Below are 12,995 nucleotides of genomic sequence, written 5' to 3'. Positions count from 1 at the left end.
TAACCAACCTCTGACTATCCCCACTCCCATCTCCTTACATGTCCCTGCCTCTAATATCAATTATTCTACTTTCTACTTCTATGAGATCAATGTTTTTATCTTCCACCTGAGTGAGAACATGCAGTATTTATATTTCTGTGCCTGGCTTATTTCACTAAATATACAATGTCCTCCAAGTTATCCATGTTGGCACAAATGAGATAATTTTGTTATTTTTTATGGCTAAATAGTATTCCACTGCATATATATGCCACATTTTCTTTATCTACTCATCTGTTAAAGGACACAAGTTGATTCCATATCTTGGCTATTGTGAATAGTGCTGCAATAAACATCGGAGTAAAAATAAAATAACTCTTCAACATATCCATAATTCCCTTTAGATATATACCCAGTAGTGAGATTGCTGGATCATATGGTAGTTCTATTTTTAGTTTTTAGAGGAATCTCTATACTGTTTTCCATAGTGGCTGGACTAATTTACAACAGCATATGCATTCCCATTTCTGTGCATTCTTGTCAACATTTGTTATTTTTTCTCTTTTTGATAATAGCCAAAATGAGATAATATCTCATTGTGGTATTGGTTTACATTTCCCTGATGATTAGCGGTGTTCAGCATTTTTTTTTTCATATACCTGTTGGCCACTTGCGTCTGGTTTTCAGAGATGTTTATTTGGCTCTTTCGCCCATTTTTAAAATTGGATATTTTTGTTGTTGTTGCTCAGTTGTTTGAGGTCCTTGTATGTTCTAAATATTAATCCCTTGTCAGATGAATAGTTTGCAAATATCTTCTGAAGGTTGTCTCTTCACTCTATTGATTATTTCTTTTACTGTGCTGAATCTTTTTAGTTTGATATAATCCTATTTGTCCATTTTTGCTTTTGTTGCCTATGCTTTTGAGGTTTTCTCCATAAAATCTTCACCCAGGCCAGGGTACTGAAGTGTTTCCCATATGTTTTCTTCTAGTAGTTTCAAACTTTCAGGTCTTACATTTAAGTCTTTTATCCATTAGGGGTCTAGTTTCACTTTCTGCATATGAATATCAGTTTGCAACTGCTGTACATAGAAGTCAATTCCATTTCTATATACAGCAACAAATAAGTTTAACTTAAGAATAGATATCATTTACACTCTTAACAAGAACTATAAGTTTCTTAGGAATAAACACCAAAGTTTTCTTAGATCTATATGAAGAAAATTACAGTGTTTTTGAAGGACATTAAAACTACCCTAATAAGGAAATTTTGACATGCTGTGATTTGGATTAATCTTATAAAGATATCAATTCTTCTCAAATTGATACATAGAGTTGAAGTAATCCCAACCATATTCCCAATAGCTGTTGAAGAAATATAAGTGGATTCTCTATTATACTGACAAATTTACATTGCTATTTGTGGAACGGCAGAAAGCCAAGAATGGCTAAGGCACTCTAGATGAAAAAAAGAAAATGAAGCACTGTGCCATATATTGAGACTTTCTATAAAGTTATAATAATGACATACGTTGTTGGTGCAGGAATGAATAAACCTATAAAAAGAGTGCAGTAAAAATACATAAATTTATTCACATATGGGAATTTGATGTATGACAGAGATGGTACTAGCCTTCCCCCACCATTATCACACACAGAAAGAAGGAAGCAATACTAATTCTGCACCATTCCCCAAAGACCTGAAGTTACAAAGAGCAACACTAGAGCTAATGATTTACCACTTGCAGAGAGTCTTTTGGTAAATCATAGTAGTGTGTTTGCACATTTTTTGGTTAATGCAAGTTCTATTATGGTTTGTTATTATATGATTCATTATATTAACCTATTAATACTCAGTTCAGTGAAGAAATTATTTTCTTTTTTGTAAGATTTAGAATAAAGGCAGGGTACATTGAGATGTTCTTTCTGTTTTTGTGGTTTATTTTCTTTTTTAGCAGCACCTTTTTGGCTTTTTAATGCTTGGCTTGCTTATATCTTTGTCTGTAAAAGAATCTAATAGTTTAAAGCAAGAAAAATTCCTAGTCTGCAATTAAATACGTATGGCAACTATGTGGAATACTAGTCAAATCTTTGGTGTCCTTTCTAAGGTAAATTCATTTTTCTACCTCAGTTCAATCTTCATTATCATTTTACATTCCACTGGAGGCCCAGCTAGCACAACAATGGCCAGCTCTTGCCTGCATCCCGAAAATTAGACTTATATAAATGATACCCCCAGAAAGACTCAGGGCAATCTCAAAACAGGAGACCAACTTTTAATGCTGACTTGCATTCTTGCTTCTTGTCATTTTGCTTTTAGTAGGCCAAAGCTAATATTTCTCCAGTGGAATTTCAGATGTTGACATTGATGGAAACAAAGAACATATTTAAGTAAATTAATTTCCTGGTAGTAAAGTTATAAACTTTGAAATCCTAGACTGGCTTAAACTTTCACTGTTAAATTCACAATAATGTAACACTTTGCCAAAAGATGCTATATACCCTCAAAGCAAGCAAGTAAAACATATTAATACTTGTGGCCTTATCAACAATTTCCCCAATTCAGCTAATTTTTGTAAGCTTAGTATCATTTATTTTTACTTATTAAATTGTCAGTGCTAAGAAAGTTTTACTTTTAACATTCACTGGCATTAAGGGTAGTTGGATTTGATAGACTAATATGCTGTTATTAATCTGATTATTACTATTACATTCATTTCTCAGCTAGTTTATAGAAATTTCATATTTGGACCTGCAAAAATACATAATTATATTATCTATCTTCCAAAGCACATTCTCTCAGAGGTGAAGTAAGTATGCAAATTCAAGATGATAGGTAATTGTGCTTAATATAATTATAGCCCCAAAGTAACCATATGTAGGCCTATTTATTATTCTAAATAGCATATTTAACTAAATTAGGAAAGATTAACTGACCTGCAAGTATTCAATATTATTATATGACTCTGCATTTTACTTACATATTTATTTTAAAGTCCATAGTGTATAAAAAAACTGGTAAATATTCCAAGACTGGACAATTATATATCAGTACTATCACCAGGTTCAAGGAAAATATTCCTCAATTTTTGGTTTTCAAAAGAGGCCATCAGATCACAAAACCACAAAAGATCACAATTAAGACATGAGAACAGGCCTGTTTTAATTCCATTATATTTGCAATTTACTTTAAGAAAAAATTCATATAACATAAAATTTACCATTTTAAAAAGGGCACAATCCAGTGGCTTTTAGTATATTCAATGCTGTGCAATCATCATCACTGTGTAATTCCAGGACATTTCTATCACTCCAAAAAGTACCTGTTAGCTGTCTCTTCCTGATCAGTTCCTCTCCCTGTCCCCTGGAAACTGCTAATCTACTTATACGTCTCTGTGGATTTGCCTATTCTGGAGATTTCATTAAAATAGAATCAAATTATATATAGCCTTTTGTGCTTGGCTTCTAATTAGAATAATGTTTTCAAGATTCATCCATGTTGTAGCATGTTTCAGTAGTCCATTCCTTTTTATAAATGAATAATATTTCATTGTATGGATATACCACATTTTGTTTATCCATTCATTAGCTGATGGATATTTCAGTTGTTTCTAATTTTCAGTTATTATAAATGCTGCCATGAATATTCATGTAAAAGTCTTGGTAGACATAAATTTTCAATTATCTTGGGTAAAAGCCTAGGCATAGAATTGCTAGGTCATATCATAACTCTTTTGAGGAACTGTTTGTTAAACTGTTTTCCACATCAGCTGTACCACTTTATATCCCCACCAGCAACATATGGGAGTTCCAATTTCTCCACATCATACCAGCTTCTAAAATTACTAACATTATAGCCACCTTAGTATGTGCAAAGTAGAATCTCATTGTGATTCTGACTTGCATTTCCCTAATGACTAATGATGCTGATCATTTTTTCATGTTAGGGTTAGGGTTAGCTATCTGTGCATCTTCTTTACCTATTCAAATACTTGGCACACTTTAAAATTTAGTTGTCTTTTGTTTTGTTTTTCAAGGAAGAACTTGATGCCCCAAAATTATTATTTTGTAGAGATGGGGTCTTGCTATGTTTCTCAGGCTGCTCTTGAATTCCTGGCCTCCAGCAATCTTCTCACCTAGTGCTGGGATCACAGGCATGAGCCACCGCGTCCAGCTCATCTTTTTTTTTTTTTTTTTTTTGAGAAGGCATCTCGCTCTGTCGCCAGGCCGAAGTGCAGTGGCACAATCTCGACTCACCGAAACCTTCACCTCCCAGGTTCAAGTGATTCTCCTGCCTCAGCCTCCCGAGTAGCTGGGACTACAGGCATCCGCCACCATGCCTAGCTAATTTTTGTATTTTTAGTAGAGACGGGGTTTCACCATGTTGGACAGGATGGTCTCGATCTCTTGACTTCATGATCTGCCTGCCTCGGTCTCCCAAAGTGCTGGGATTACAGGCATGAGCCACTGTGCCAGCCCTCGGTTGTCTTTTTATTGTTGAATTGCAAGAGTTTATTTTGGATACACAGCCGATCCTTGAGCAATACGGGTTTGAACTGTGTGGGTCCACTTATACATGGATGTGAAACCACCAGTGAATTCACCAGGGAAGCAATTCACTGGGCTTTGTTCTTGTTGGGAGTTTTTTGATTACTGACTCCATCTTGTTGCCATAGGTCTATTCAGATTTTATATTTCTTCTTGAGTTGATTTTGGTACTTTGTGTTTTTCATTTGTCCACTTCCACTGGTTTGCATATAATTATTAATAGAATTCTGTTATCCTTATTTCTGTAAGTTCAGTAATGTCCCGTTTCATACTTTAGTAATTTGAGTCTTTTTTTTTTTATTGTTCAGTCAGCTAAAGATTAGTCAATGTTTCTATCCTTTCAGAGAATTAACTTTTGGTTTTATTAATCTTCTATATCATTTTTCTAGTCTCTATTTTCTTTGTCTCTGTTATAATCTTTATTATTTCCTTTTTTCTTGCATTAGGTTTAGTTTGCTCTTCTTTTATGTTTCTTAAGGTTATTGATTAGGTTAATTTATTTCTTTCTCTTTAAGGTAGGCTATAAATTTCTCTCAGAACTATTTTTGCTGCATTTCATAAGATTTGGTATGGTGTTTCATTACAAACTTTCATCTCAGAGTATTTTCTAGTTTCCTTTGTGATTTCTTCCTTGGTCCACTGGGTTAAGAGCATCTTGTTTAATTTCCACATTAGTATATTTTAAAAATTTCCTTTTGTTATTAATTTACAATGTCATTGTGGTTGAAAACATACTTTGTATAATTTCAATCTTTTAAAATTTATTGAGACTTGTATTGTGGCCTAACATATGGTCTATCTTGGAAAGTGTTCCCTGTGTATTTGAGAGGAATGTGTATTCTGTTGTTGTTGGGTGGATTGTTCCACTGATGTCTATGGGATTTAGGTGATTTAGAATAGTTACTGAGTGTTCGATTTCCTTGTTATTCTTTAAGTCTTTTGTTGATTTTTTTGTCTAGCGTCCTTTCACTTCAGCTCCAAGTACTCCGCTGAGCAATCACTTAGGGCAGGTTGGCCAACAATGAATTCTCAGTTTTTGTTCATCTGGGAATGTCTTAATTTCTCCTATGTTTTCACAGTTTTGCCAGATACAAATATGTTCCCCCGCCACTGCCGCCCCCCGCCCCGCCCAGAGCTCTTTGAATATACCAGCTAATGCCTTTTGGTTTCTACAGTTTCTGATGAGAAATTAGGATATTCATCTTATGGAGGATCACTTGTACATGATGAATTACCTCTCTCTTGGTGTTTTCAAGATTCCCTCTTAGCCTTTGGCTTATAACAGTTTGATTGTGATGTGTCCCAGTGTACATATTTTTAGTTCATCCGACTTGGAGCTCAGTGAACTTCTTGGATGTGTAATGTTTTACACCAAATTTCTAGTATCCTGACAATATTTCTTCAAATATTCTTTCAGACTCTTTCTCTTTTTCTCTGAGACTCCTATTGTCTGTGTATTGTTGATGGTGCTCCACAGGCCTCTGAGGCTATTTTCTTTCATTCATTTTTTTTTCTTCCTTTTCCTCAAACTGGAACATCTCAATTGACCCACCTTTAAGTTTTCTGAGTTTTTTCTCCTGCCTGCTCAAAATTGCTTTTATCCCCTATAATGTATTATTTATTCTGTGTACTAATTCTCATGTCCAAATAAGTTTTTCATAATTTTTATAAAGTGTAACTTTAAATTATAACTTTTAAAATTATAAATTTATTAAAAACTTCCTTTTTATAATTGTATCTCTTTATTATATTCTGTATTTGGTGAGACACTCTTCTCATACTTTAGTTCTTCAGACTTGGTTTCCTTAAATCCTTGAACATATTTAAAATAGTTAAAATCTTTGTCTAATAAGTTCAATATCTGGGCTATCTGTTGGAAATCAGATTAGATTCTCTTGCCCCACCCCGTTTGTTGTTGCTGCCTTTTATAGCTGTGATTATATTTTAGTGACTTTCATGAACTCATTCTGTAAAATCTATATTCTTTGTCCTGTGTGACCACTTATGTGTCCGATTCATTAGCTTAACTGTCAACTAATGATTAGATGAAGAGTTCCTTGAATGCCTAAACCAAAAAATTGCTCAGTCTTTGCTGAAGGACTCTGTGTGTCTGTTGGGACATGTCTTGGACACTCAGCTAGGAGGCTTCTAACTTTCCTTCTGCCTTCATTCCCTGCTTGCTCAGATCCTCAAGGTCAGGCAGAGGTGAGAGATTACGGTCTCTCTGTTCATTCGTGAACATGCACACAGTCCTAAACATGCACAGAGCCTTCTAGATTCCCAGAAATATGTAAGAGCTTTTCAAAGTCCTTATGAACATCTCATTCCCAACCTTTCTTCCAAAGCTTTCTGGTTAGTTTATTGTTTGCTCCAACTTTTACCCATTGCTTCATGTAGCAATGACAGGTAAATGTTTTCAATAAATTCCCCACCCCCACCCCAGTAGAGGGTGAGTTCCATAACAGGCAAGATAAAGGCCAGTTTTTTAAATAGGTTTTCCTGGGAGCTATCAGACAGATCAAATAAGGATAATCTGCAAATAAGGTCCATTCTGCTCTTTCCCATACCATGAATGTGGCGTGTTCTTTTCAACACTACTGCTGAACTAGGGAGCAAGGTATGGAAATGGCATAAGTTAAAGCACCAAAATGCTTGCTGTTATTACTAACATTTGGCTTTTTTTTCTCTTTTTTTAAGTAACTCAGGTTACTGTGATCTTTTGATTAGTTTCTCGAGTCCTGAAAAAGTTGACTTTGATCATTTTTTGAAGGCCAGTTTTATTGCTACCTTTATGAAGGGACAAAATTTTAAAATTCCTTAATCCACCATTTTTCCTCTCACCACACTATTACATAATTTTACATCTTAACCAAATAGTTAATAGAACCTAGTCATTATGATAATCTCAGACTGAACAATGTACAGTTGTGGTTTGAAACTTTGTTTTCTGTGCTCTCAACCTCTTATACCAAGGACATCCGGCTGAATTATAAAGGATGATATTAGTTCATTTTTTCTTCTTGCCAACATGCACAAGCACTCTACCAAATTTCATTATGTTTATTTACAATACATGTAACTATCATTGTGCAAGACAGGGAATTCCTCAACGGGAAACACATAATTTGGTTATATTTTTAAATGCTTATCACAAAGCCTACTACCTAGTAGGTACTTAAGAAATGCGTTTAATGATAAGACTAATGAAAAAAAATAGCTCTCATATATTGAGTTCTAACTTTAGCCCAGGCCCTATGCCAAGCAAATTTCTAAACTATTTTTTAAAATTGTAAAATATATGAACAGAAGTTTATGTAACATATATGAAAAATTTTAAAGAATATTTAAGAGTACTAACAACCTAGCATAAGAATAAAACATTATCAGTAAATGAAAAATTTTAAAGAATATTTAAGAGTACTAACAACCTAGCATAAGAATAAAACATTATCAGTAACTTCAACACATCCTGTGTTTCCCTCTCCATAATCTTAAATTGTATTAATCATTTCCTATATTTTCCTTACACCTTTACATGTATCCACATTCAATAAAATGAGTATTATATTATTCTCTTTCTCAACATTATGTACTTGAAAACCATTCATTTTCTCACTGCTGTACTCCATCATATGGATATATCTAAAGACATTTAAGCTAACATTATTCTGGATAGAAAAGGTTGAAGTAACAAATCCCTAAAGGAAGGATTAAAAAAAAAAAGTATCCAGGATCAAGCCCTAGAGTATGCCAACGTTTAGAAATCATATAGAGGCAAAAGAGCCAGGGAAGAAGGTCAAAAGGGGGTTGGGCTAATGAAATGGGAGGAAAATTAGGAGAAAGTGGTGCCACGGAAGACTGGAAAGGATAGAATTTCAAACAGAAATGTGTAGAATGATACTGAGAGTTCAACAAATAGAGATACAGAAGAATCTGCTAGATCTGACAACATATAGCACTGATGAAAAGCTTATCAGGTTAGTTTCGGTGTAGTAGTGAGAGACTGAAACTATATTGGGATACTTTAAAGACAGAATGAGAAATAAGGAAGTAGATGACAGCATGTCTAAACCAGGAAAGGAAGCAGAGAAATGGAGGTGTTAGGATCTGAGTATAGAGTTTTTAAAAATACTATGAACATTACAACATTATTTATGACATTGAGAATAATCCTACAGAGAGGCCAGTTGTTGCTGAAGCAAAATGAAGGGATAACCCAGAGACAGAAGGATCTAATAAGAAGATGAGAGATGTGAGCCAGAGCATAATGGAGGGAATATCCTGTCATAGAAAGAGAGATAACATCTCAAGTGCAAAACAAGGAAGGAGAGGAGATGGGTGTGATGTTTGAGAATAGGAAAATGAGGAAGAATAATCTAATAGTTTCTATTCTTGGTGAATTATGAAGGATATTAACTGAGAATGTGGGTGTAAAAGTCCTCTGGAAACATGGCAAGTTAAGAGTAGAATTACAAAGCAATATTGAATGTCTGTCTTAGTTCATTTAGACTGCTGTACCAAAATACCATAAACTAGCTGGCTTATAAAAACAACAGACATTTATTTCTCCCAGTTCTGGAGGCTGTGAAGCCCAAAATCAAGGCACCAAAAGATTTGGTGTCTAGTGAGGGCCCACTTCCTCATTGATGGCTGTCTTCTCACTGTAACGTCACATGGTAGAAGGGACAAGGATCTCTTGAGCCTCTTGAGTAAGGGTACTAATTTCATTAATGAGGACTTCATCCTGACAACCTAATCACCTCTCAAAGGACCCACCTCCTAATACCATCCTCTGAGGGGTGAGGATTTCAACATGAATTTGGGGAAACATAAACATTCCAACTACAGCAGTGCCCATTTGAACACTGTAATCATGAATTTCGAGTAAAGTCAATTAATCCATTTGTGTCATCTTTTTCCTCAGGTAATATCCACCTGCTCAAATGAAGGCACAGAGAAAGAAATGGAAAAGTTCAACCACATAAGGGTTTTGCCATTCAAACAACTTTCCTCTCTGAAAGAAGGGCAGACATGCCTTTTCCAGGTTATACTTATGCCAAATGAAAATAGTTCAAAATGCAAACTATGGAGTAATAGCAAATTTAGGTGTTATATTAATAGATTATTACTTACAATGTTTTATTTTGCCTTAGCTCTCAAGATCATATATACCACATTTTGCCTGTGAGTCTTTCACTGATTACCTCAGTTTTGCCCTATGTTGTATTTCCTTTTCCATTAGTGCATTTTCTAAAAACACATCAATAGGATATATATCTACAGGACAGCTGCAATAATTGCTGCTCTAGAAATATTTTAATATTTTATTTGAAAAAACCAGGTAAAAAGCACAATAAATTTTCCCTATAAAACAAAGGAATTCACTCATAGCAAGGTATCAATCTTCTTTCTCTGTAGAAATAAATTATATAAAATTTAAGCTCTTGATTTATACTTTATTTTCTGTCTTTATATGTAACACATACTAATCAAAGGGAAAAAACTAAAAATACAGATTTATACCCAAATGGATAACGATTATATAATCATTCTTACTCCAAAAAGAACTGTATTAGGTATAAACAATTATAAACTTCAGATAAATAGGTCATATTCTATAAATACTAATTTGTTATATACAACACATAACCTTCTACAAATACTAGTTTTATGTTATTACTTTTCAAAATATTTCAAACTAGTTATTTTTTTCCTTGTGCTTCAATTTTCTCATTTGTAATTTAGGGACTTACCCGTTTTTATAGATTTACTAGAAATTAAGTTTTTTTTTGCTGACAAGAATGTCAAATCAGGCACACTGGGATTTATTCCTTTAAAAATACAGTCATTTTTAATCTTCCTAATAGGTAATGGTCTAAAGTCAGAGTCCAGTTACAACATGGAGATAAGATACACTGCCAATTGGCAACTCCTCCTCTGGCAGTTTTTTTCTCCAATGTTTGAGTAGATCATTGTTTCTTTGGTTTGAACACCAGATAAAATGTGTAGTTGGTTGGATTTAGGACCCATATTGTATGACAAATACCCATCTTTAAACACCAGACTTAGACACAGCTCAGGCTATCTACATGCTTAGAGCTCATTGGAAAGGCTGAGCTCCACCTTGAGTTCCATCGAAGGCTCCCACAGAGTGGAATCCACCCTGTTTAAATCACTTTTCTCTCTCCTTTTTTTCTAATTATTGCTGAGTGTATACTTAAAATTGCATAAAAATGTACACAGTCAAATATATATAGTATGCTAAAGTAGAACAGAAAGGAGATTCACTGCCGTATACACCAGGAGCACATTCACTGTTATTTTTCTCTCTGCTAACAACTCTTTAAGGGCAGCTATTTTGGGGACAGAGACATAGGCTAGGTTCAGAAAAGCTACTAAGTATGCCTACTCATATTAAAAGAAAGCAAATGAATCTTTAGGTAAGGAGACATTTATTAGGTCATATCCTTATACTAATTATTAAATTTAGACAAATTTTTTATAAGCTGTTAATTTAGAACTAGTCTTGTAAAAAAAAATTCTTCAAACCTTTCATACTACTTTATGCTTCCTGAATACAGTGAAAACTGCAGAGCTGGAGAGATGGCTAGCAAAAAAATAGATCATCTCATTTAGAGTAGATACACAGCAATACTAGCTCAGGTCAACATGTTACTTACTTCCCTGTTACTGAGACCAAAAAAAAAAAAAATTATCGGGACTTACAATCTTATGATACAAAGAAAACTGTAACTATCAAATTATAAAGTAAAAATTCAAAGAATAAAAAATAACCTTCAGTGTTTTAGGGAGGTCATATTTTGCTAACACAATGAAATAAGATAATCAGGAAAGAAGCGTCTGCACTTGCTGCGGCGATCGGTGAAGAATGTTCTCTGGATCTTTGTATTCATTGATTGGATTCATCACGGCTGCATACACTTCACCATAGGCTCTGCAGACTAATTCTGTAGATTGTTTTACGATCTGCTCTCTATTGATAAGCAAACAAAATGTAAACACATCATTTGAAAAAAATATATTTACTAAGAATTGTAAGACAGCTTGACACTTCAATCAATACATTTCATTTTCATTATCATCACACATACACTATTTAAGAATCACTATATGGCTACACAGTTAATCCTGATTTTGGGATAAAATATAATTTTGTATTTATTATTTATTAAATCTTTCTCCATTACTATATAGGTTGCAGAGGGCATGGACTGTGTTTTGTTCCTTATATTGGACTGCTGTATATTTGTGCCTGATATACAGGACTGCTAAATAAGAAACAAAAACTGTGACCCAATGTCAATGTATTGATTTTGCAAAAGTGGTAACACATTAAAGAAAGATGCTTACAATTGTTCCAATTTATCAACACTTTTATCTCTCAGAAAACTTAAAGTAAACTGCTCTTTCACCTTATAGCTTTTACACTAACAACCACATCTCCTAGCTTTCTCTTCATCTCTCTATATCACCCCAAGCTAAAATGTGACACTTGCCTGCAGCAAATCACAGCTTTCTCACAAATATACATTTCTACAAAAGCACATAAAGAATGAGTCCTGCAAATGTTTACAAAATTATCCAGCTAGAAAAAACAGTATTGGTTCATTAAATGTGCAACAACTCTCTGCATAGTTCCATGACATTAACTTCCTGTCATCCCTAGCTACTCATACTATTCATGTATCACCATGAGAAGATGGTACTAACGGTACTCATGGTTCTCATGGTACTGGCCATGAGAACACTGGTACTAATTTTCTGATTTTTACAAAAACTAAAATAAAAATGTGTGTCTAAAGCTTTGCTTCCAAACCTCCTTTTCTTGTAGTTTCCTACTTCTGTTAATGGCATAACAATGTTGTATCACTTCAGCTCAGGTTCTAAAATGACCTCTTGCCTGGAGTACACACAAACTCCTATCTATCCTTCCCTCTTTCAGTCTCTTCAATATTCAATCCATCCTAGGCACTGTTGTTAGATCAATCTTGCTGAGGCATACTTTCTATCACATCTCTCTCTTACCTGGGGCTTTCAAAGAGCTTCAATGGCCTCTTTTGGTTTCAGAGAAGCCCAAATTCCTTCTACCATTCAAAAATTATCTAACACTTTCCCTATCACTATTCTAATTCCAGTGCAACCCTTGACTGTTCTCTGGGCTCTGGTTTGCTGATCTCAGTTCCTTTGCTCCTACTTCATTTTCCTAGAGTGCCTCTTTCACCACTTTTAAATGCTCTTAATGTTCAACAAAAATGTTCTCTCTTATCCATGAAGTCTTGTCTGATCTTTAGAGCTAGAAATAATTACTTCCTTTGTGGAATGTCCATTGCACTTTTTCTGTTCCTTTCATATAGCTTTTACCACTCCTAACTTACAATAAAGCTTCTACATTTTCTTGATGTTCAGATCCCAACAGCTTTGTATTAGGAAGGGGTTAGTTCTGCATCAA

General features: G+C 34.3%; 1 protein-coding gene across 4 annotated transcripts in view; it reads right to left on the bottom strand.

Annotated features, from left to right (window-relative positions):
- Positions 1-9,960: 9,960 nt before the first annotated feature.
- The window catches only part of COG6 (component of oligomeric golgi complex 6), a 96,591-nt gene continuing 93,556 nt past the window's right edge, over positions 9,961-12,995 (bottom strand). For all 4 annotated transcript variants that reach the window (XM_509639.8, XM_024348531.3, XM_016925220.4 and 1 more), the window contains one exon: positions 9,961-11,519. In XM_509639.8, the coding sequence (XP_509639.5) occupies positions 11,372-11,519 (148 nt within the window). In that variant the 3' untranslated portion in view covers positions 9,961-11,371. The remainder of the gene's footprint in view (positions 11,520-12,995) is intronic.

The sequence above is a fragment of the Pan troglodytes genome, chromosome 14, assembly GCF_028858775.2.
Source record: "Pan troglodytes isolate AG18354 chromosome 14, NHGRI_mPanTro3-v2.0_pri, whole genome shotgun sequence".
Classification (NCBI taxonomy): domain Eukaryota; kingdom Metazoa; phylum Chordata; class Mammalia; order Primates; family Hominidae; genus Pan; species Pan troglodytes.
This window is presented reverse-complemented; position numbering and strand designations above follow the sequence as displayed.